Source organism: Strigops habroptila, chromosome 1, assembly GCF_004027225.2.
Source record: "Strigops habroptila isolate Jane chromosome 1, bStrHab1.2.pri, whole genome shotgun sequence".
In the NCBI taxonomy this organism is placed as follows: domain Eukaryota; kingdom Metazoa; phylum Chordata; class Aves; order Psittaciformes; family Psittacidae; genus Strigops; species Strigops habroptila.
The window spans coordinates 25,283,484-25,309,853 of record NC_044277.2 but is presented as its reverse complement, the minus strand read 5'-3'; the positions used below and the strand labels follow the sequence as shown (position 1 = coordinate 25,309,853).

The following is a 26,370-nucleotide window of genomic DNA, read 5'->3' as shown; positions in this document are numbered from 1 at the left end:
CACTGAAGAATAGGTGAGAAAAGTTCAATTATTATATATTCAGTACATATTCAGAGCTCAATCATATATACATTCTGGCAGCGGCCAGCCAACCAGAAAGGTGCATGTAGCTCTGAATTAATGATAGCATGTACTTTTTCTTGCCCACTGAAAATAGGTGGAAGGACGTGGGGAAGTGACTTGGATGCACTGGAAGTTCTTGGGGAGCAAATGATGTGCATCAGCACAAATACAGGTTTAGTTAGTCCAAATTGGTCTTATATTGGATATTTGCAGGTATTTAGTATAAGTGATCTGTCTTTCTAAGAGAGCTTACAAAGAGCAAGTCATATTATTTCCATCATGGCACCTATGTCTGCCCAAGGTATGAATAACTTAAATTAATTTCTTTGAGCATATGTAAACAGAAGTATAGGTCTTACAGTTCTTGAACTTTCCTGACAGTTTGTGTGGAGACTAAAAGCAGTTCTTGAGCAAGAACACAGTGTTTTCCTACAAAAGATGCTTATATGAAGTGACAATTAGGACTTCTATCTCAGAGTTTGCCAGAATTTTTTCTTTTTGAGGTCTAAGTTGGAGTAAGGTGCTAGATTTTATTATTGTTATTTTTTTAATCTTTTGAAGCAAGAGCCAGAGAATCAAACCCCTTACCTCCACATATCCATCATACATGTAAATACCCAACATATGTAAATGTTAGAGGAGCTGATGAAAATAGAGGCTGTCCCCACATTTCTATGCTCCTACCATTTCTATGGAATCTGCTATAAATCAGGTTTGAAAAGCCCACCAGATATGATCTATGATGCAATAATTCTTTCTTTTTATATATGATCTGTATTCTAAAGTTTGAATTATGGTAGTTATGTTTTTAGCGCTGTACAAATATACACTGCTAGAATCATACTTTTGTGTGTTTCCTAGAAAAAACAACTGTCTAATCACTTGAAAATAGGCTTTACTTACATAAGATAATCAAAAGAGCTGTTTGTAAAACATCCAACCGTACAGCAGTGTGTGAATACACTGACCTAAATGTATAAACCCAAATGTTTCTCACAATTAGCTTTTAGTATTACAGAGTACTAACTTTTATACACCTGTTTTAGGAAAGGAGAGCTTCTCATAGTTCTGGTAGCTCAAGTGCATTCTGATACAGTTTGAAGTATGAAAAGTCTACATATTCTGGGAGTTTATAGATTATAAATTTATAGGTTAATGAAAACCTCCAGATGGGAAAACTTTTAAACATTGTGTGTGTGTGTGAAACAAGATGTGTTTCAGGCTATTGGTATGGTTTAGGAAAGTGTCTTTTTCACGTTTCTTTAAAGTTTTTATGTTGGACTACTGTGTAGGGAGGTACAGGCTTACTGTTATGAATATCTGTACATCTGTTTTCCCTTAAAAATTTTGATTTCTTTGTCTGGAGGTTTTAAGTAATATGTTGCTTTGTGTCATTGCTAACTAAGAGTACTTTATTAATTTCAAAGTTACAACAAGGAACAATGATTTTCAAGACTACTGAAAATGTTATAAACTGCAGATTTAATGATAATGCAATTTTTTACTCATCAGAGTAATTGTTCGAGTAAAATAAAATTTCAGCAGAAATTCCACATCAACACAGACATCTCCAAGACTTTGCACATGCAGTTCTGTCTGCACCTAACCAGGCTGATTTTCGAGTACCAGTTGTAAGATGTTTGCACTCACGCATGCCCACACCCATAGAGAGAAACCATCTCTTGTTGTTGGTGAGCGACAAAAGTCTGTTGATATAGCTAATCCTAGGAATTTAGATACTAATCTGGGATTGATGACTCTGCAAATACGAGGTGGGAAAATCTCAATTACAGACTATTTCAAACAGCCTCAACATTTTGATATAAAAATTTTGACAAATGGAGAACATGTTCTTGAGTGTTTAGAGATGGTTCTTTGGTTTCATAATGTCTTTTTTTCCACTGTTTCATAATTGTCAGAACTTCTAGTGAACCATGATTAACAAAAAAAGGGACCAGTTTATTTTACAGTAATACCCATATTTGGATACATTTTTATACATACGTGTCTATGTGTAGAAATGTTTTGTTTTGTTTTCTTTTTTCCCCAGTAAATGCTATTACAGTTAGACGTACTGAACATTTTATCAAAACTAAGCAGTCTCTGACAGCTGAGTAGCTCTTGTACTAGAATCCTCTTGTAGCTAGGATTCCTGTCTCCTCCTGATCATTGAAAGTAGGGAAAGATCTGTGTTCTGAAACACTCGGTAGCCATAAAAGCCTTGATTATGAAGTCTTTGAACTGCACTTTTGAGCTAAAAGCAGGGACGCACACACAAAACCCAAACCAGAAATGCCACATCAAAAAAAAAAAAAAAAAAAAAAGAAAAAAGGAAAAAAGGAATTGATGCTTAGACGTTTATTCTAGTTAACAGAAGTAAGAAAGGTAAACCTGTGTTGTATTTCTTGTTTAAAACTTGTACATGGTTAAAAGGATGGGCAAGGCAAAGAATAAGTATGCCTGGGATAGTTAATAGTGAGGGTCTGTCTTAAGCAATCTTTTTCTGTTATTTTTTTTTCCCTTTGCACTTATAAGGGACACAACAGTGGACACTATCTGAATGTCACTCAGCAGAATGAACTGTGGTGCATGTGCCCTTGTGCTTTTCTCCTTATTGCATCTGGAAACAAAGTCTCAGTTTTCTGAAGTTGTTTTGGGTGGACGATGCAGTTCTGTTCATCTGAAACTGAAAAATAAAATGTAAAGTAATTTAGATAAACAAAATGGAAATGTTAAAAAAAAGTTGTTGTCTTCTGCAGAATAGTGATTGGGAAGACATTTTACACATATGATGGGTCTTACACTTTAATTTCTTTGTCATTCAGAGGTACAAAAAACTTGGAGAAAAGCCACTATGTCCTTGCTCCCTATTGGACAAAGCAGTTAAATGCTTAGTGACTTTTAAAGTTCTTCCATGCTCTTATCACTTTGAGTCTGAGCACTTTATATCATACACAAGGTGCATGATGTTATTACAAGATCAAAAGTTGCTTGGTGAGCTGTCTTTGTTGAGAGAGCCTTTGCTGGGTGGACTACCAAGAGCAGAAAGGAGTAGCTTTGAAGAAGAATGGTCATCTCAAGAGTTTTTGGTACTTTCCCACGTGGAGCTGATTGCTGCAGTCCTCACTACACTTTGAGCTTGTTACACTTAGGTGTGAGGCTTCAGCCTACAGAGAGAATCTGTATATTTTCACCAGGGTTTATTGCTACCTGATGTTCTGCATTTTCTACATAAGTAAGCTTTTTACTGTCATTTAGAAGACAGAACATTGATGGACTAAAACAAGTTTGTTAGCACCAGGGTTGCTGAGGACTTAGTGCCTTTCGACAGCGGCAAGAAAAGCTCCCCCAGAAGAGGCAAGGCTTGGCAGGGAGATGCCTGCTCTGCTGGGCACTTCCTGCTCATATTAGCATAACCCAGCCTGTATCGCACACACCCCCAGTAATACCTCATTTTGCCACTGGACTGAGGCCAAAAGCACAAGCATTACAGGGAATATAAAGTGGGAGGTTACTGGAAAGAATCACAAACTAACATGAGACTGGACCAAATTCTTTGCAAAGAGCAGAAAATGTGATCCTTGAAATAAACAGTTCTTTCATTTCATGTAGCTGTTTATATGATTGAGCATTTAATAAGTGTTTTTGTTGAGTATAGTTAGACAGCAGCTGCAGAAATCTGAAGTGCTTCTGTTCATTTTTTTTTTCTCTGTGGTTTTGGAACTACAAGATCTCTGAAGAGAACCGGAGACTGACATAGATCAGGGCAATTCCTCAACTGTGTGCTCTTCTGAAAGAATCACTGCTTTTGAGGGCTGGGAAAGATGACAGGAGCAAAAAGGAAAAGAAATGCAGTCTGCAGGAAGATCCAGGCTGTTCGCTTTGAAGATATCAAAATCTGGTGTATGAGAAGGCTGCCTATCTTGAAATGGATGCCTGCCTACGATTGGAAAGAAAATTTGATTCCTGATACAGTTTCTGGGATGATGCTAGCCATCCAACAAGTGACTCAAGGTACAGTGAACTCATTTCAAATTCATATTTTTAAATCTAGTTATGCTGGATTTCTCTGCTCTTTCTTTTTTTTTTTCTTGTTTAATATTATTGTAAAGCTTTGGTCAAAACAAAGATATGCTTACGTATCTAATGTTGATTTAATCTAAATAAAAATACAAAGAAAAAATGTATAGTCTTAATTTTTATGTGCATGTAGTGGATGTTCAAATGTGTATAGAAATGCCTTGTGTTATTGTAGCTAATTTCTATAAGCTGGAACTTTACTATATATCCCATCTGTCTGATAATTTTTTAAAGACTTACTACAGAAGATAAGAGAGCAGTAAGTCTGTTCACATAGTGTATGGTTGTATATATTGTTTTTTACCAGTTAAATGACTACCTTTTTTCCCTATTTCATAAAGAAAACAAAATATATCTACATGCTAATTGCATTATAAGATGTGCTGTTCTGGAAGAAGCTTTGGCTTTATTACCTGTGGAAGTCCAGATCACAGCAGCAAAGATTAACAACTTTCTGTGCATAAGGGTGCCCCTGCCAGAGACATTAACCATGGAGAGGATCTGCCTGCATCTGCAACTTGTGTACTTCAGCTTCTGTGTTGCTTTAATGCTGTATTACAGTATCTACCATTTCTCTTTTCAAGAAGCAACACAAAGTAGGGGTGGAGCTAGACTCCATTTGGCAGCTTAAAGAAAAAGGAAAAGCTCCCCAAAACAAAAGTATGCACAATGACCTGTAAAAACCTTAAGTCCCAGTAATGTAGGTTTGTAAAGGGATTGCTACTGAGAAATAAATGCTTTTGTCAGTTTTTGATGTGTCTTCCATAGTGTTGCTTTCTTTTGGCAGTATTTTATATTTGTCTCAGGCAAATCACAGCTTCTTATTTGGCTCAGATAGACTTGAGCTCCTTCCTTTATGTAAACTATATATAATTATTTCCTAACAATTTCCCATCTTAGCTGTGCTTAACTATTATTCATTTTTTTCAATTATAAGAACTTCTTTAACTGAATTATGCTGAAGCTGGAAACAACTGATTTGTGTGTTTGTGCTTTAAAATAATTAGGAACATCTGCACTGGCATGATTTAACTTTGAGAACCTTAACACTGTAAGACTGCAAAGTATCTAATTTCACTGGTATGTGTGTATACAACAATTCTAATTAAAATGCTGTTAATAACTGTATGCTGATATCCATTGAAAATATGAAGTTAAACAGCAGTTCTGAACTGCCGGTAATTTTAGCCAGGATTTTCTTGAGTCTTGTGTATCAAGAAGTAATTTAATGTAAAACAGATAAATTTAGGAAGATACCATGAAGGCAGAAAATATTGGTGTTGTTTTTCTAGGATATTATTAAATACTCTAGAAATAATTTTATCTTTATTTTACTGTTGAAAAAAAAAAAAATGCATTGAAACTCTTCCCTCCTATGGACCTGTTTTTACTTTCTCTTCCTCATGGCTTCTCAAGATTTCAGAATGATTTTAAAGGGTGGAAAAATAGGAGAGTTAGATACCTAAGCATTTTATTACATTTATGGTGCTTTAACTTGAACATAAGATGTTTATTTAGACCCTGCTTCCTTTAATGCTTTCAGGGAGAGGGTTATGCAAGAAAATAAAAAGTCCCCCAAAATTCTGATGTCTTACTGTGTCTGTTTCCTTCCACCCACAAAGAAAAACCAAGAAGTTTTGTAGTTAAACAAGAGGCAGAAATTCTAAAAATGGTAGGAAAAAATTAGTAACCAGTGATAATTGACATGCAAACCACAGCGTCATTTGGTGTTGCAACAGCATGCTTAAGTAAATTCAAGTATATGGAAATAAACTTGAGTTATGGAAGTATATGGAAAAGTGTGCAGTTGTATTCATATGCAGCAGTTTCTTGAGTGGTGAAAGTTACATACTCCAGGGTAGAAAGCAGTCCAGTAGCTTGAGAGTAATTAAGAAAGACTTTCCAACTGAGCTGTGTTTTTTACAGTTTTGCTGCTGTGAGATTTCTTACTCATGTGGCATTGGCCATCTTCAGACTATCCAGGCTGGCAACTGCTCTAATCTGGTGTAATGTAGCTAATCTTTAGATTATATAGCTGGCTTCCCTTTGTAAAGGAAGGAAGTAAAAGTGAAAGTCACTGTCCTTGGCGTGTTGTAGTGAATGCAACAAAGATAATCCTCATAACTGCTCGTCACAGAATTTTCTGTGTTTTGGTTGGTTTTTTTTTTTCTGGAGAATTCATATGCAATAGTAGATTTTGGTGTCTGCCTTATAAGTGAGAAAAACAATAGAGCAAATTAATAGAAATATCAGCAGTCAATGTATGCAAATATTTGCTCTGAAGAAGTCTTTTATAAAGGTATTGTATAGGTCAGAATAGCTGTTCTTACGTTATCTTTTATTTTGGATAAAGTTTGAAAGAGCTACTGCCATTCATCTTGTCATGGTCAAAATTATGAGTTTCTAAATGTGATTTAAGCCTGCAAACTCCAGTAAGATACCTTCAAGTCAGCTACCTTAAAATTAAAACACTTGAGCTCATATATCAGTTCAGGTTTAAATGTCTTCCATCATAACATAAACTAGAAACTATGTTCTATGGTGACAGAGTCTAGGAATGGTGTATAAGAAAGGCATGCTACCTGAGTGTTTGATTGTCTTTACTTCCATGTACAGTGTGGAAGAATTGGATCTTTAGAAGGTAAGGTGTTACTTTGCCTAACACTGAACTAAGGAAAAGCCATATGCTTCTGTTCCTTACTCTTTCATAATCTTATCCAGTAAAGAATATAATAATTATCAAAGAACACATAACAAATTATGTAATAATTTCTGCAAAGAGTGCATTTTCTGACTCTGCTTTTCAAATGCTTTTGAAAGTTGTTTAAAACATGACTGAGTCATATTTGACCATTCAGAGGGAATCCATTGATCATATTGGAGTGGGAGAGAAGAGACTGAGGAGTGTAGGGAAGTGGGAAGGAAAGGCATGCAATTATCATTACCTGCTGCTTGGCATTTATGGTGAAAGAGTCATTGCTGAAACCAAGCAGGCATTCTCCAAGTGTTCCTATAGTTGTTTTGTTGTCTGCTAAAAATGCCAAATTAATCTTAGGTTGTGAGTCCCAAAATTCACTGCTGAACTCTGTCCTATTTACTTATTGAGAGAATACTTGTATGGTCTCTCTGCATGTGCTCTAATTTTAGAGTACTTTAGCTGATTCCACAGAAGATGGAGAAAGAAGTGTCAAATATAATTATGTTTCTACAATTTTCTTTTTTAAATGGTCAGTGGAAACAGAGTCTACAAGTTCCAAAAAGTGGTCATACAAACTGATACCTTGTTAGGCATTTGGTAATCTGTGTAGAAAAAAAAATAATAGAAAAAAAGAAAAAAAGAAAGTCCCTTTCAAGTGCTCCAATTGTTAGAAAGATTTGGTTGGAGCTTGTACTGTTTCAAATTGCAAAGCCACAAGTCAAAACTAGTAAAAGAAACTAGGCTCGTTAGTTCCACCCATCATCTAATATCAGTTCCAACTACCATTTAATAACACAGAGCTCAACATGTATTTTTTTCCAGACATAAAATCCTTTTTCTTGTTCTGATACCTAAGGTTGAAAAATAACCTTCAAATCTGAAGTGAACTTTGTCATCCAATTTTGAAGTTTGTTATATACTTTCACAGTTAAGAAATTTGAGCTTTCATGCTTTGGTAACCACTACTTAATTCTTCTGTGTTTCTCAAAAATCTGTTATTGATAGGCTAGAGCAAGATGCCTCTAAATTAACAAATAAATCTTTAATTTTTTTCTTGGAATAGTACTTCACTGTTCTATTCCCTTTCCTTTTAAAACTTCTTAATACCCCATCAACAGTTGTCATATGAAGATTTTTCTTTCCATTTCATTCTGTGTTCCTCGTTCATAGACACAAATTCAATTGCTAACAGGGGATTGGCTCAACTGTAGACACTGATAATGTAGACATCAAAACTTAGGTGATATGTGTCTCAGCCGTTATATCTGTGGCATTATGAGTAATAAACAGTTCATGTTCAACATGGTCAAAGGCAGGTCTTCCTGTTTTTTGTAACTCATCCATTGACCTGTCACAATAATACCAGAATTATTCTTGTAGCTTCTTTGTGTGACCTGGACACCACCTACTTGTATAAGAAACATACTTCAACCAAGCTATGTCTGAATTTTTCTCACTTACCTTGCACAATAATGTTAAGATGCATTATGATGCTGTCTTTCCAGGTATAAAGTTGTCAGTGTGTTTTTTCCGTAGTCTTCTGAACATGTACTATAGCCCCTTCATATCTCTTCAGAATGCAGCTGCTTATCTCATTTTGAAAGTCTGTGGTAACTTTTTATTGCACCAAGCAAGTTATTCATCTTTACTTTCAAGGCCTTTCATAGGTGATCTTTTCTGGCATCATTTATTTATTACTAAGCTGCTGATCTATCTCTCATTCATCCATTTTGCTAGTCTTCTTTCTCCAATCTTGCCTTTTCAAGCAAATAGTTTTGTGCCTTCTCTTGGGATTTTAATTATGCAATATGTGTTGGTAGGTATGTCACATCTCAGTATTTGCTTTTACATTGTTGTTTAGAATGTGTTTCTTTGTGGTTTGTTCATTTGTTTGTGTGTGTGTTGGTTTGCTTGTTTTGGTGTTTTGTTTTGTTTTTGTTTTTGTTTTTTTTTTTTTTTTTCTGGGTAGAACTATATAGCCTGTCCATGAAGACTGGCATCTAGAAGTCATATAGGTACTGCTGCAACCCATCAGTAAGCTTCTCTGACTGTCATGGACTATAAAAAAGTCTAAGTTTGTCTGAAATGGTGTATGCAAATATACCCTCTGTTGTGCAGCTGAGTTTGTCACCACAGAAATTATCCCCAAAGTTAGTCTATATTAATTAGTGGCCATTATTTATGTATATCAGTTCTCTATATACTTAGGGGACACAGATGTATCTGAAGTATTTTGGTTAGGACATTAAATAATATGAAAATCAAGTACTCTGCTTAACACCTGACACACCTAACATTCTTTTTCGATGTAAATTCCTAAAGCAGGTACCCAGCTCCAGACAACGTCAGCCCTTTCCCCTAAGCTTCTTCCAAGATCTCACTTGAGGTTTTGATAATTATAGTCCTCTTCTGTGAATCATTAATGACCAGAGAGAATCCTGCTCAGAAAATACATGACTTGATTTCTATTTTGTCATTCACTGGGTGATGATGATACTTGCACCCTACACTTTTCATTACAGCATGTTGGAGTTCTTTTTCTATCCTGTAGTAGAAAAGTATATGGGGAGGGAAATCAGAAACACAAAAGTGCTTTTGCTTGAAACACAGAAATGGCTTATGCAACACTATATTGACAGTGTATGGTTTCGATTGTTTGAAACTAATGTGAATGTTGAACACCACAAATGAGTTAGACCCTTCCAAAAAAGCCCATACCCACAAATGTTTTTTCTGCTTTAGAAAAAAAAGGACAAAACAAAGACATGGTACTTTCTGCTTAAGTATTTGGTCTAAACTGAAGCCTCAGTACAAAATTAGAACTTTGTTTTCCTGAAGGATGATTACTTTGCCCATGTGCGAAATGGTCAAGCACATGGTTATGTAGCTGAGATTAAACATGGAAAATGAAACACACTCAGATCAAAGGCTGAGATGGGCAATTGTAATTTCAGGATTCTGAAAGAATAGGTAAGTGACATTGCATATGCAGTAACAAGTACCTCTGATGATTTTGTCAAATTTGGGATGATATTCTGTGATTGGATCATATTGAGTATTGTGTTGTATCCAAGTTACAAGTCTGTATTGCAGATGAGAGTAGATTTAGATTAGACATTAGGAAGAAATTCTTTACTATGAGGGTGATGAGACACTAAAACAGGTTGCCTGGAGAAATTGTGGCTGCCCCATCCCTGGCAGTGTTCAAGGTCAGGTTGGACAGGGCTTTGAGCAACCTGGTTTAGTGGAAGGTGTCCCTTTGTCCAGTGCCCCCTGTAGTGGACAGGGGGGTTGGAACTACATGATCTTTAAAGTCCCTTCCAACTCTAACTATTCTATGATCCTATGAGGGAATGGACCAGATGCCAGCAATAGAGGTGTATTTCCCTTTAATGATAATAAAATAGCATTTGCATGTGCAGCAATAAAGGGTACCAGAGCGACTGGTTCTGCTACCCAGTTCTGAAGCAAGACTCTAGGACAGCTGGTGGGTTTTAATTCAGATTTATATATGTGTTATAAAGACAGCTCTGCTGATGCTTTCAGTTAGAGCTAGCTTTAACGGTCTGCTGGAAAATAATCAAGCTATTTGAAAAAAATTATTTGTTAGGTGGGTTAAGAGCTGTGAAGAAGCTGATAACCACAGGTAGTGCTAAGTGTTGATCCATTATCTGAAATATACTGTGTAATTTTGGTTGTCTCTGTTCGTGGGTGATTATTTCAAACTTCAGTATGAGAAAAAAAGGCTAGGAGGAGGCTCAGAAAAACAAAGATTATATTCAGGAGAAGACTTCTATGGCTTGGACAGGTTAATTAAAACCTGAGAAGGTTTGTCCTTATCAAGAAAGGCATTTGAAGTAAAAGACAGTTTCAGCACATGAAAAAATGAGCATAAAGCAGCACGAAAATGTTTAAACTTAAAATTGAAAGTAGTTCTAAAAATATTCCATTAAAATATTTGAATATGAAAGCGTATCTCCTTATCTCACATAATTCCATTCATAACTGTACTGAATTACATGTTTGCCTGTCATAAGAGGGAACATAGCACAGAACATAAGGGTGTTCCTTCATGAGTTTGTTTCCTTTCAGCTGCTCAAAAGAATCTGGAAAGTTTGGAACAATGGTCTACCTATTCATGAGTTAAGACAAATGTGTGGTTTTTTTCAAACTGAAATATTGTCACTATTTCTTGATTCGGTCTACATCTTGCTAAGTTCCTGGTGTTTGGCTGGATTCATGAACATTATGCTATTTGTTTAGAAATAAACATCTGTCCATGTGCTATACTGTATACACTCAAGAGTTGCCCATGTGGAAGCATGGTGGTATAAGAGCTGGACTTTCAAATTTCTCAGGTTTGGGACTATGGCAGTGTTCTTTTTTAAAGAACATATTTTATGTAGTCAACTAGCACATGGATATACTTCATATAGAATCTATATGTACTGTTATATATTTTCTGCCTTTGCTATGACCTATCATGAACAAGAAATGCTTTGGCTCAAGTAGGTTTTGGTGGGCTGTTTTTTTGGGGGGGGTGGAGGGCCCTTGAGATGTATTTCCTCTAAAAATGAAATATGTAGATGGCATCTGATGAAATCATTGTTGTTATTTCTTCCAACTTCTTTTTTCATTCTGAAAGCCCAATAATAACCCTCTGAGGATTGGTGTGCTTTGTGTGTTTTAATTAAAGTTAATTTAATCTTGAGCTGAACAACTAATTCCTAAACACTGGCTGGAGACCTTGGTGTTGAAAAAAAGATCTATACTGCCTTCATACATTCCAGAACTGGTGCCCAGTGTTTTGGAAGGCATGATGCCAAAAACTTATACATGATTTCTTTTTTTTGTTTAGCTTTTCATGGAGGAACCCCAGCTGTGTCTTCTCAAGGGTTATAGTTTCCGGTTGGTTTTTTTTCAGGTTCTGACCAGAAATGTAAACATAAATATACCCTGAGCAGACTAACTGGAGCTAATAATTTTATTAAGGGGTAGAGCTGTCTTGTAAATATACATCTGGCATACAAATAGCATGTGTAGATGAAATTGAATAAGCACATTTGGAAGCAGAGCCAGAAAAATCTCCCAAAGAATGCGTTGGAGAATCCATGTAGTTCATAAATGATTTGTGGAAGAGAGTGTCCAGCTGAGCTCTGTTATGGTTCTCCAATAATGATGTAAGCTGATTATGAAATGTAACACGTTAGTAAGTAAATTAGGACAATGTTTCATATTTATACAACTTTACAGCAGGAGGAAAAAGGCACTGATGCTGCTGTGCATGCAATATTTCATTACTGATGTCTATTAAAATTCTTGCAAGTTACACACGTGCTAATACAGGCATGTCTGACAGACTACTAGAAATGTGAATTCAGCTTTTGAATGACCTCTGAATCCTTTGGAGCCTAACATCCAGGTACGCTTGTCTTAGTATGACCAGGTAAGCTGTGCAAATGTCCAATCCCTGTGCTGGGGCGTGCCTGAGCACCATGGACAGAGACTGACAAACCCAAGAAAGACTGATTCCCTGAAGGAAGAAGAAGAAATTACTTCACCTATAGTCTTTCAGGTCAGAGACATCAGGAAAACTCTTAATGATGAGATCGTTGGCCACCAATTTGTCAAAATGGATGCCCTTTTCATGGATTTTAAAAGTTCAGTTCATCTTGAGTAAGGCATGTCATCAGTCATGACTGGCCTTTGTTTCTCCACACCATTGATGCCCCTCAAAAAACTCTTAGTTACCTGCTTGCCAGAAACTTATGGGTTTCATTCTGTTTATTCTTACTGAGATGCAGAGGAATTTCTCTGTAATCTACTCTCAAAATGCCTCTTTATTTTTATTTGGAGACGGCCAGATTCTTCATGTATTATGGCTAAACAGTGTATAAAAGTTCATAGAATTCTCTTAATAATAGTTTACAAAATATCTGTGGTGTTCAGATATTGTGTCAAATTCATTCCAAAGAGGTCTGAACATTTAATGTCTGATTGCCTGTCAAGAATCATAGTCTTCTGCAGAAAATCCATTAAAAGAAAATAAAATAGTAGGGTTTGGGGTTTTTTTCTGTCTGTTTTTGTTTGTATCCAAGCTTTTTTATGTACAGAAAGGCCAAGCTATCTCTCACAGAGAATTCATGTATAGGTCATGCAGTCCACTTGTTTCTTCTACCATAATACTTGCATATTGTTTCTTTTGAATATCCAGATGCAATGTCAGGATCTCGAGATCTGCAAAGTGTCGAGTAGAGCAGTGCTTTCTCAAACATAACTTTGATGTAGTGGTTAGATGGTACACTGGGAGAATTACATTTCAGATACTGTGAAATACTGTGAATTCAGGTATCATGACTAATCCAGATGTCAAAGAACCTTCCAGAACTGCAGGTTTTTATGGGAAAATTGTTGCAAAATATATATATATATATTTTTTTTTTCTGTGGTATTTTGTTTCTTCAGTAAAAGTTAGCTACCCTGGACTTAGAAATTAAAGCCTGTAATATGAATCACTGGATGTCTGATTTGTTGGTTCTTCAAGAAACATTGATAGGAGACTCATTAAATCTATGTTAATTCTACAATTTTAGGCGTCTACAGGAAATACCTTTCTTACTACATAATTCAGCTTTGTAACTGAAAGAGGAAATTGTCTTTTTCTGAAGCACTGGACTGGCCACAACTGCAGATAGCGTTCTGAGTAGAATAAGATGTACTAGTGTTATTTTGGGTTCCCTGAACTTATGGCGTGACTATATTAGTATAGTCACTTCTGAGAATAAAAAGTTACAATAACAAAAAAGAATTTGAATATATACACTACTAGAATAAGTTTTAAATTTATAGTTTTTTATAGTAAATAGTAAACAATACAAATTTTGAAACTCCTCAAATTAATTATAGACTTACTAATCTGCCTGCTTCTTCATTTGAATTTCTGGTTTGCATACTGTATTTCCAAAAGTCATGGTATAGCTTTCCTCAGATCATATGTATGTATCATGAGTGTTTTTCCAGATGCAGAAAGTTGTTAGGTAGTTGACCATACTCTGGTGATTCATAGATCCTTTTATGGAAAATATTTTTTATCGCTATAGTTATGGCACTAGCTTAATTAGCAGAAACTATCAACTTTAACTGAGACCTTTCTCCTGTGATAGGACGCGGCCTTGTTTCTATTAATACCAAGCTTGTTATTTTATAGTTATCTGCATTTGACATTTACCAACAGTGGTGCAACACCTCTTGCTTCTCAGTGTGGCATGCCAGAAGATTGTTATGCATCTCGTGATTGCCAGAGAGCACAGTTTTCAATGACACTGTGTCGCTTAATGTTATCTTATGATAAGGAGCTAGTTAAAACAAAGAACCACAATATTGTTCTACGGTATCTGACCTTACTGTTCACTCTTTGTTTGCATTTTTTTCCATGGAATTTGTATTCTTATTTGAAAACTCTAATGTCACTGCCATGGAGGCTTCTACATATTACCAGTGAAGATTAGGTGGGATCCTTATTTTATGATCTATTTCTTCGAGTATTATTACTGTTTGGAATGAAAAAAACTAAAATAATATTTCCAGTCTTTTGACTAGTTCCTGAGCATATGGAATGCATTGTAGCAAAATTTAATTAAAAAAATAACCAAATGAGCTGAAATATACTACTGATAATATCTTTAAAGGTATTTGAACTTTTTGAACATTATATGCCTAATCAGAAAGCCTGAAGTCTTTACTAATTCTGTTTTATAATGCCTCTCTGCTCTTGCACACAATTGACGTGCTTCAGTAATGGGAGCATAAAGCTAACAGGACTGGTAATGGGCTGGTAATTTTAGCCCATTTTGGCTCTGTTCTAATTGCCATTACTGTACCATGAAAAGAACAAGACATCACTTCTAGAAACTTAATACAAAAAGATTGTGAAAGGTCTATAGATGAAATGAAAAAAACAAGGTCCAGATTTATGTTTAGATTATCTACTTGTAAATAAGAGCTATTCCTCCTCAGCAAGTCTGTGAGTAAAGCAAAATTCCTGTTGGATGCAGGGGGTTTGCTGGGCAAGGTAACCCCTTTTCCACAGTTTTACAGGACTCAAGCCAGATTTCTGTTGGCCAGTTCTTCTGACCATAACGGTTCACTCAGGTTGTGCCTCTGCTTTCCTCAGAGAGCTGTGCTGAGATGCTGGCACATTTTCTTTGTGAGTGATCTAGGGCTGGGTTGAGCTTCTTGTGTCCCACCCACAACATGCACTGTTTATGCTGGATCAAACACAGTCTGGCCATATTGTCAAATGTTTCAGATTCGGAAGGTCTAGGGAAACATAAAAACAAATTAAACACATGTAGAGAAGTGAGAATTGGCTTTTACAGCCAGATGGTGACAGAATATTTTGCGGTAGCTGAACTCTTGTTTTAATTCTAAATGTGAGAGGAAAGAACAATGTATACTGTTTTTAATCTTGGATTTACTGGAAATATTGAATAGTAAAAGAGCTAGCAGTTCCTCTTCTGGAAATATTTTAGCTTAACCTGTGGTGCATTACTGTACCCTTCAGTTTTGTTTTGTACAGCTTCCAAGATAACCTCTTTTTGAATTGAGTGATAAAAGTAGGGTGAAAACCTATAAATATTATAACCAGATAGATTTTATAAGGAAAACTTCAAGGTCCAAAATTAACATAATTGAAGGCCAGATTAAAAAATTATATGAACATAATCTGTTTTCTGCAAAATGAGCTTTATATTTCAAAACATATCTTTCAAAATTGTTAACGTTTCCTAGTGAAAAGGGAGTATTTGTGCTTCTCTTGTATATAGTTGGTGGAGTCCAAACATTTGAAAAGAAAAAAATGCAAGGAGGAGACCTTGCAAAGAAACTCACTGAAGTGAGTTCTCTATGCATTGTGTAGCTCTTCTGCAGTATGTGAATAGGAATTTTTGGAAATAGGAACGTTTTCAGATTAAAATGTTTTGTGTTTGCAGTTCTCTGGTTCAGTGTTAGAGAATTTCTTTTGATTAATAAGTATCTTTAACACAGAAAATTTTGCAGATCACCTTTAGCAGGATTTATAGACTTCTTCCCAATAGTGCTTGTAAAGTATATACCTGGCTCAGCATTCAGTACTGAATATTGTATATTTCTCTTATGCTTGTCCATACAGAGAGGTCACTATTTCAATTATGTTGTTACAATTAAAGTGTGGCTGAAGTTATACTGATTTTGCTGAATCCTTTACTTTTTGGAGAGTAAAATAAATTAGCCTTGCATAATGCTTTTTTACAGGTCTGGAATATCTGTGTGAGGGGTATTCTAATAGTGAATTAATTACAAGGTTTTGTTTGCTTGTTTGTTTTGTTTATAAAACTGTCATAATGGAAGAGCTTTACGGTGTTGAACAAGCCTTAAAAATCTATCTCTATATTTTTTCCTTCATGCTCACTTTTGACTGAATAGGGTCATGCAGTTCTCTCGTGTGCTGTTTTTGTTCTCCTCAGGCACACCCTTCTGTGTTGGTTTTGGGTCAGAATCTTCTTTTACATCTACTGATCATGTGAACATGGATGTAGGACTATAATTTCAAAGATCTTTCTGGTTCATGATAATGGTGTACTAAGAGAAAAAAGCAGAAGTGATGATCAGTATGCATGCAAAAAGAATGGCAAAAGAGCAGTGAAGTCCATTTCTGTTGAAAAGAAGGTACCAAATTTTTAAAACAGACATGTTTAAATATGTCTTCTCTCCAAGTCATAACTGATAGTGCTACTTTGCTGAGCGCAGTGCAGATGAAGATGATCCGTGTAAGATTCACCTCAGCAAAAGTTTCACTGTGATGTTTTTCTAAGAGCAGGTGAACTGCTTGGCCTTGTCTGCTTCACAGGGAACTTGACACTTCTGGCCTTTTGGCATTTTATTGCCTTCCCTAACGTTTGCTCTTTGTTACAGACTCAAATGCCGATTCAAGAAGAGAGCTCTTAAATTAAAATGTTCAAAATTGCCACTTAAAGCATTTAAGCAAAGATCCTCTTTGCACTCTCCATATTATTAAAACCCCATAAACCAATGTTTCAGGTAAAAAATGCTTTCTGGAGCAGTCAGAAAAGTTTGGTGAGAACAGTTAATCCTATAAATTTAATTTTCTTTAGAGATTCCAAATGTACACAGAAAGCGTCTTCATTTCATTGCTCTGAATCACCTCTGTCACAGACCACACATGGTCATTCTCAGGTTGAGCAGGGTGGACTTCAGAAAATCAGCTTATGTGTTACACAAGCCAATCCTGTCTTCCTTACTGTACAACAAGGTATTCACCAGGATTTACGGAACAACTCTGCCAGGCAATTCTTCCTACTCTTAGTTTCTAGAGTAAAAACTGTGAAAGGGCAGTGGAGGCTGCTGGTCTGAAGCATAGTCTCAGGAGTCTCTCTTTCTGCTGGTGTGCAAGAATTCAATGCAGACTTGCTTGCTATCTTATGTATCTAAAGTTGAACAGCAATCAAAGCTGTTGCTTTGCAGGAATGTCTCTGTAAAAAGCTGATTTCTTGGCATATTCTGAGACTTTCTAAGGAAAAGATGGATGCTGTCCTGCTGTCCTCTATAGCTGAGCAATGAAGGTAGCTAGTAAGTTTGTAAAGTTAAATCCTAACCAATTCAGTTCATTCTCCATGTCAATATGAAAGTCAAATACATTACATTTCTAGACTGAGAATGAAAAAAATGTTAATATCTAAAGAACTGAAAGAAACAGGCACCTAAAGACAATGAACTCTGGAATAGTTTTTTGTTTAAGAAGAAAGGAGGCTGAAGAGGCTCCATCCAAACCAAAATTACAGGTTTTGAACTGTTTGTAAGAAATAACCATCTGACCACCTGAAGCCCTGGCAGACTCAAACGCATGTTTGTGAGGGTGGGGGTGAAACAGTGCTGCCTCCTCCTGCGAGGACTGGCTGTTAAAAAAACACTGATGGAGACAACCTGGAACCATGGTAGCTGTTGACATAGATTGTATCTATGACCCATTTGTTTCTGCTGGTGACCAAGACTCAGGAGAAAGTGTGAGGATTTTGATGATAAACAGTAGATGAAAAATCTTCCACAGTTCTTCCTGATCCTAATTATAAAGTAGTTGACTTATGGTTTAGGTTTTTGTAAATGAAAATGGTTTTTTTCCCTTCTCAATAAAATTGTAGATATTTCTTCATTTAGAAAAGAGATAAAAAAAAAAGGTTGAATTCAGAATAGTTTTATCTTCATAATTCCATTTAACTTTCTATAGGTCTGGCCTTTGCTATTCTGTCTTCAGTCCATCCAGTTTTTGGTTTGTATGGCTCTTTCTTCCCTGTCATTGTTTATGCCATATTTGGAATGGGACGTCATGTTGCAACAGGTAAGTGTCTATTTGCTAAAAACATTTTCAGAAATAAGAAATTGGAAAGTGAACTTTTTTTATTTTGTTATAAGATCAATGGAAGGAAAATTATTAAACAGAAATAAGATGGGTTTTTTTGCTTCTTTTTCCAACTTTTTTTTCCAGTTTAAGTACTTCAAAGAGCCTCATTAAGAATATATAGGAGTTATTCCTGCCATTATAATTTAATACTGCATTGACACTTCCTTTGTAAATGTAATTTAAGGGCTTTTGTGTTTAACTTTACTTTAGAAATCTGCTTCAGGCTAAGATTTTAACAAAGGGCTCAGCCAACAAGCTACATGCAAGCAGGAATGAAAAAGTCCCAACTGCTTCTTAAACCATAGAAAACACACATTACTTCTCACCTGTCTGAAACACAAACCCTGCATTTCTTCACCAAAAAAGCTTTCCGTGCCTATTGCCTGCTAGTTTATTAAAGCTAGAGATTCTCCCAGTGAGTTCAGTACAACTCCTCTCTACTTGCAGAATAATCAGGTAGGTAGCAAAAGCAGCTACAAGAATTGAATGAGTGATTTCCTAATAAGTTGGCAAATGTTCTGTTTCTGACTTCAAGAAACTAAATTATAGATGGAAGTGGTGTGCAGAAGTGGGGACTGGTGGCCTCTGAAGTTTTCAGGAAGGTTGAGGCAGGCCCAGTAGGAATGCAGAGTAGGACTGGGTAAAGGGAAGCAGCCTCTGGTTGTCAGAAAATTTAAGCAGAAGGAAGTATGTTTTCATCGTGGAGGAGAAAAACTCCTGAAAGGAAAAAAGATGGTTCTGGGTAATGACACGCAAAATGAAATGCAGAACCTGATTGCTCGAGTATAGTCACTCTAGCGTATGCAATGTTTTAGTAAGAAGTTAGCCACATATTTTAAGCACCATTTTTGTTCAAAAAATTTTCAGTTAATTTAAAATATTATTAATATCAGGTTACATATAATTTTTAAAAATTTTAAATGTTTTAAGATATTATAAAATTGCTAAACAGCTACAAGTTGTCTTAGAGCAAAAGGAAAGCTGAAAGTTTCTTTTCTCTAGAGGCACAGAAAGTATTTGAGTCTTTTAATGTCTGAGAAGGATCTGTGGATGCTGTTAGTGACCTGATGTTGTAACAAGTGGTGGAATGTACTCAGCTCATGTGAAAAAGAGAAGCATTAAAAAAAAATGAAAACTTAAAATTTGAAAAATAATATGAGTAGATATTTATTAGTATACTTATTAAAACATGAATCTGTATTGAAAAGCTGTTTCAAAAATGAATAACTTACCAGTGTATTTGCAGCAGTTTATTAGTGTAAGATTATTAGGAAGACAAGAATCAATTATATGATCATATGTAGGAGAACAGATAAATAAGTATCTGGCTGACATAAATTCTAGTAATGAAACTAGATGATAAAATAGGTAAGTAAAGGTGTTAAGTCTGATGCTTTATCCTTGGGGGGGAATATAATTCAGAGAATGATTTGCTGTGTCCCACAGCTCCATGGCTGTGGATTCCTGAAGTCCTCGGTGTGGGAACCTGTTCCTTTCACACATGTCTATTCCAGAATTTAATCTTAAGAAAAAAAGGCAACAAAACAGTTCTCTTGCAGTGATGAAGATTTTTTTTTTATTTAATAAATGTGTGAGACACATACTGTTCCTTTCAGTAGAAATGTCTCATGCGCTTGTCCTACCAACCTTGGTTAAGGCATTCTGATGTGCAGGCTGAACTGGAGCTATACTGCCTGCCTCACATCCTCAAATGCTCCGTAATTCCTCATGTACATTGGTGACATACAGTGGAACTCTTCGTATGTGAAGAGGTTACAAAATTGCCCTTTGTTAGAGAAGACAGCCATCTTAATAAGAAATGGAAAACTAATCAATGGCCTGGTTCTGTCAACTTTTACTCACTTGAAATGTCTCTTCTGTGAGATAGCTGATCTACTTGAAAAGATTACTCATCTGAGCATCTAGCCCTTATACCTTTTTCTTGACTCTTTGTGGTATAATTGATCTTGGAGTATCCTCTGAGACAGCTTTATCTGTCATCGTACCACATATAGGTCTTTGATTTCAGATAGAATGATATGTAAACTGGTTTTAAATCCAACTTTATGTAAGCTGGGTTTTGTCTGATTGGTTTGTGGGGTTTTATTTCTTTAGTAATTATTGTATTTTGGGGGATTTTGGTTTTGCTTTTTTTTAATAAAAATAAGAGAATGTAGTTAAAAGAAAAAAAAGTGTAATCTGAAAAGTAAAATACCTGCAATAATCCTGAGTGTTGCATGGAAAAAAAAAAAAAAATATAGGCCCAGGTAAAATGTGTATCATGATTCAAAAAAGAAAATGTAATCAAAAACCACCTTTCATGGCTCAACAGGAAAATTAAGGGAACTGTCACAGGGAAGAATTTGGCACTTGAAAGATGGAAAGCTTAGCCAAATTAAGTGATCAGAAAAGCCATAAAATGTCAGGTCAAAAATATGCAGGTTTAGAAGGTTTGAAAAACGAATTTGAAGAATGCCATGGAAATGGTAATCAAACTGGTAGTTAAATGTTCTTTAAATACATCAAAACAAGGACCCTGGAAAGGAAACTGGTGAGACACCTCTCTGACAAAGGTGTAAGAAGGACATTCTTTTACAAAGCCACAGGATTGTCAAGTTAACAGTGTAATTGCATTGTCAGAAGGGCTCTGGAGGGAATCTTGGGAACTGCAGCCCTGTCTATAATAAAAATATGAATACCGAAATATAACCTGAGTCTGCTGGAGAGTAATATGACTCCTGTAGAGGAAAATCCTACCTCACTAACCTCCTAGAGTACTGTATGAGTGTCAGTAAGCACATAGAAAAAGGAAACTTTGAATATAAGATATCAGAATGGTCAAACAACTACTGATAAGGTTCCACATCAAAGGTTACTAAAGAAACTAAGTTGCCCTCGTGATTAAAAAAAGTTCTTTTATTGATTATTATCAGGTTAAAGGAAAAGAAATAAACGGTAGAACTTAGTGGTTATTTTTCAGGGTGAAGGTGTCTTTGGAGTCCATGCTGGGACATTTACTCTATGAAGGCCAAGATGGAGGTAGAACTGTGTTCACCATGTCCAGAAACAGTAGTAATAAGGAGGGCTTGATGAAACTGGTGGGAGATCACTTTAAAAGACTTTTAAAGTATAAAGAAAATACTGCAACAGATGGTGAACTTACAGAACCTGCTCCCAGAGGACATTGTAGAGGCAAAAAATGCAAGCAGGTTCAAACACAGCTTTGAAAAATTCATGAATGCTAGTCCATAAACAAAATCTAAAAGGGTAGTTCCCTAACATGACAGCTATGGATGCTGGAGGACTATGAGACGAATGGCCTGAAGAAAATGGCCAGGCTTGTGTGTTTCCTTGGGTAACACTACTGATTGCCACGGCTGGAAGCAGAGTACTGGAGAAGATAGACTATTGGTCTGAGATAGTAGGGCATTTTTTATGCTCTTCGAGCTCTGCAGAAATGTATTTATGCTTTTTAATATTAACTTATCATCCTTATTTATCTGTGTGTCGTTAAACTTACTTTACCTTTCTCAGTAAATGAATATTTCTTTCATAATCTGTGTCCATCTGTTAGAGTGCTAGGTACTCTATAAAGGACTAGGTACTATATATATATAGTGTGATTAATTGCCTTAGAAATCTAAATGGTGAACATTCGGGAATGTTCACCAGTGTTGGGAAAAAAATGCTATTTCATCACATCCAGGGTGAATTAAATAATTTCTGATGGCTTGAAATCATCATGAATTGTTGTTTTCGAACCTCTTTTGTTAATGTGTCTAAATAAAAGCACTCACAAATGAATTTACATTTAATTTGCCTGTACAAATGATATTTTACATGAAGAAATGTGTGTTACATAAAAAGATTACCTTAAAAACTGTTCTTAATATGACAGGAATGCACAAAATGGCACTTTCACTCATAATGCCCAAGTTTTGAAAAAGAGACCATGAGTGATGAGTATGGACAGATACAGAACTTTAGTGTCTAATGTGTGGCTTTTTTTACAGGAACTTTTGCTTTAACTTCCTTAATATCTGCCAAAGCTGTTGAGCGTCTTGTTCCTTCAGTCAGCGCTAATTTCACTACGAACAATAATTCAGGAGTTTTGGGCCTATCAGAGTTTGAAATGCAGAGGATTGGTGTTGCAGCAGCAGTTTCATTTCTAGGAGGAATCATTCAGGTTTGTGGTGAACACATTCTTTATGCACTGCATTTGTGACAACTATGACTTTTGTAATACTTCACTTATCTGGGAAAAAGAGAACATTGGGTCTGGTCCAATGTTAATGAATGATGAAATTAATGTGTTTTAAGAGTTTGCTGCTCCTTTGTAGAGGTGTAGTAATTGTATGTATACATGGTCCTAGGATGTTGCAATATGAATTAAAACCACAGTCAGATCTAACATAATGTTCAGTTGCTGCTGGTGCTCCCTTTCCTTCTCCTTCAGAAACAAAACATGAATCAGCTCCTGATGAGCACTGACATATTCCTGAGGATTTCTGTTGCTCTTGGCTTGAAGAGAAATCCTATACAGTATTCAATAATTAAAAACAGTAGGGAAAACATCTTTAAATTCTTTTAGAGTTCTCACACACATCATTAAAGTGAAATAAATTAGTAAACCAGATGTCTTCAAATGATTCTCCAAAATTTATTCAAATGATCAGAGGTCTTATAAATTTCTTGTCTTTTCCTATTCTGACCACAAGTGCTGAGTTCCTTTATCCATTGCCAGTTGCTTAGGTCTTCAAAAAAGGCTTCCCTCTTTCCTTGTTCATATTAAAATGGAAGAAATGTTCCATCATTTGACATTGCAACGCCTTCTGGGTACCTGGCCTCCTGAAAGAAACATAAACTCCTGTGTTTGATGCTTTGGATCCTTTTACCATGCAGAGGATGAGCAAAGAAGCCCGGAATGGCATCTCCAGCGGCCCACACGCTTGGCAGGAACAGGATCATATGCTTATGTTAGTCAGTGGGATACTTCAAGAAGCAAGTTCATTTCTGTTGCATTTTTTTTTCATTCTTTTATTGGTTACAAAATTATGACCTGGGGTAGCAGCATGAGAGAAACCATATGGATGACATACAGGGTAGAGCTGATGCTGATTGTGCCTGGCTGCTGCATGTGCTGTCCTGTTGCACCAGTGTTTGCAACACAACACTGCATCATGTGCAGGGTGCTTGTAACAGCAGAGTCCTTTGAGCATGCACAGAGTTCTTCATGTGGGAGTGCTGCGCTCACAGCCTGACAATCTCCTGTGTTGTCCCCAGAGAGGCCAAAATGCCTCAAGTGGCAAGCTGGTACCTGCATTTGACCTAACGTCAAAATCCAATGCAGAATTATGTTGCTTAGCTGCTGCTGAATCCCACTAGGTGTGTAAATCCTCTAGACATATTACTGTCTCATTCTGAAAAGTTCTGCTTTATTATGTGCCTTCAACGACACCAGCTGACTTATCTTAGCCTATGTCCTATTTAAGCCTGATTGGAATGAGAAGAATTAAAAAATCCTCTGCCTGCATCTTCAGAGCAGGTCTGATAGGGAACTGTGCGACGTGCATGGGCTCTTCTCCCAGGTCACTAACGTCACTTGCATTAGAGTCATACTAAAACAGCTGGTGCTTGCAGTGCTGCCATTAGTCCTTTATGCAAATTTAGTGGTTAGAGACCAGATTAAAATACGTATTTCCTAGAGTAGTGCCTTGTAGCTACTGATATGCGGTATGCAAGTGACAGTCTGGATCAAGGCTGTGATTAAACTTTGCCATCATCCCGGGTGCTGTGAAGCGTGGGAATCCATGTTTCTCATCATTATTCCAGCCTCCTGACTAACAGTTGCTGCAATTCCCAGATAAGGTGACATGGCACATCTTGCTGTTAATGAAGAGCTAAGTCAGTGAGCTGCTTCTAGTTGTCAGATTAAATTAGAAATTAAAGAATAGCTTGGAACAGATGTGATATTCTGTGACAAGAAGAATAATGTGGTGCATGTTGAGGCAACAGTTTGCCACTGAAGACATGCTGAAATACAAAAAGAAGTGGAATTGTCAGTGTAATTGGGATGGTATTTCTCTGGAAAGGGAGAAGACCTGGGTAACGATGTCTGCTATAAGACTGTTTATTCATTCTGAAAAAAGTTAAAATGCAGTGCTCTAATTAGCTACTAATTGTACAGAAACAGCTGATACTATGACTGTTCTACTGGGCAGCATCCACACTAAGGATGAAATGTCCCTCTCCAAAACAGGTGGTTCCTTCTTAGAAATAGTATGAAAAGACCTGAACCTCCTTGCCCAGAAAAGCAATTTGATGCTATTTTTCCTGTAGCCTGGCTAAGTATGCTAATCAGCAAATAATGTTAAAAAAAGAAAAAAAACATACAAACTAGTGAGTTGTGGGGAGAAGGCAAAGGGAAGAGGTGTATTTTTGAGATGAACTGCTGTTGGCTGGTTTGCGTTTTGTGAAGACCGGAAGTGCGCATCTGTGCGTGAGGCAAGCTCTGAGCAGGCTTTGTGAATCTCAGTGCCATCTAGACTCGAAATAAATTAGAACTGGTTTCTGATCATCAGACAAGAATAGGTGGAGCTTCTAAGATTTTAAATTTGGGGCTTAACTGCTTAATTTTTTTTAGGTAATAAGTTTCAGATTCCTTAACTACTTTTTTAAATCTAATGTTTGAGGAAGTGTTCATAAAAGAAGGAAAATATTTCGTTATCTTAAGAGGTATTCTAATGAAAATAACATAGTATTAAAATAGAAATTAAGTAAACATAAAAGAAAAACTGTAGTTACAAAAAAAAATTAATATAATGTGTTCACAGAGACTATTTCATTTTTAAAAGCAGAATGGAAGGTATAATGCCGATTTTTTCATGTTGTGTAACTGTTACTCTATGAATAGGACATGGAAAGCTAAACAAATTAGTGAAATTATTCCCTGATATTAAATACCTCAGAGTAATTGAGGGGAAGAGGAAATGGTAGAACATAACAGATGCCTATGGAAGAATTTTATAATTAGAATTGGATGATGCCTTTATAGCATTAAAAAAAAATCCTCAAAAAAAAAAAGCTTTTGGGTAAGATTTTTTTTTTCTATTAGTATATTGTCTGTTCAAGAATGCTTGCATAAATGTATGTATCTATAAAAAACCTCAACATACTAAACTAAAATCCAATATTTAATTTGCTGAATAAACAGAGAAAAGCTGCTTGCATTTCAAAGTGAGGAAAAAAATAGGTTTTATCATAGAAACAAGCATTATTCTCTTAAGGGCTGCAGTGCTACAGACTTCAGTTGTGCTACACTTCTGTAAGTGCTGGTTATTGCATTCTGGCAATTTGTATTTTAAAAACTTACAGATAACTAGTTGCTGATATACAGTGTTGGAAATAAAAAGTGTGTCTGGTTATCAGGAGAACAAATTTACATGGTCTATTTTCAGTTTAATAGTGAAGGAGCACGTTTTAATATGAAGTGTGTTTTTGTGAGGCTAATGGTATTGTCCAAAGCTTTGTTTACCTGTGGGGAAAATTGTGCTGCATTATCCTATGTTATACATATTTTTTCATTAGGTACAAACATGAGTCTTTATACAGTGATAATCAGGAAAAGAGTTCATTTTTCTTTCACAGTGGAAATAACTTCTTACAGGCTCATATTCTGTATCTTGAAAAGTACAACTAGGCTGGATGGGAGTCCTGGTTCCCACAATTACAGTACATCATAGAATCAGAGAATCATAGAATTGTTTAGGTTGGAAAAGACCTTTAAGATGCTACATGTTAGTCCAGAAAGACCACAGAAGGAAGTCTTTTTCAGGTACTGGACTGAAGAAAGCTCATGCCACACACCATCAGAAGCTACCAAACACTCTCAAGCCACCCACAATGAATTTAAGAGCTGCAATTGAAAAGACCAAAAGCTACCAATTATAACTTCTATTGAAACAGGTTTAAAATTGATGACTCAATCAAGCTGAACTGTGTCTGAGTGTTGTCTCCATATGGTCCATAGATGCCTTCACTTTTGCAGCTTCTGATTCTGAGATAATCAATGCAA

At 36.1% G+C, this 26,370-nt stretch overlaps 1 protein-coding gene across 1 annotated transcript in view; it reads left to right on the top strand.

The window, feature by feature from the left end:
• The first annotated feature begins 3,597 nt into the window (after positions 1-3,597).
• The window catches only part of SLC26A7 (solute carrier family 26 member 7), a 67,526-nt gene continuing 44,753 nt past the window's right edge, over positions 3,598-26,370 (top strand). Inside the window, exons 1-3 of the mRNA XM_030487949.1 lie at positions 3,598-4,077; positions 18,123-18,233; positions 22,310-22,482. Of these exons, the coding sequence (XP_030343809.1) occupies positions 3,888-4,077; positions 18,123-18,233; positions 22,310-22,482 (474 nt within the window). The 5' untranslated portion in view covers positions 3,598-3,887. The remainder of the gene's footprint in view (positions 4,078-18,122; positions 18,234-22,309; positions 22,483-26,370) is intronic.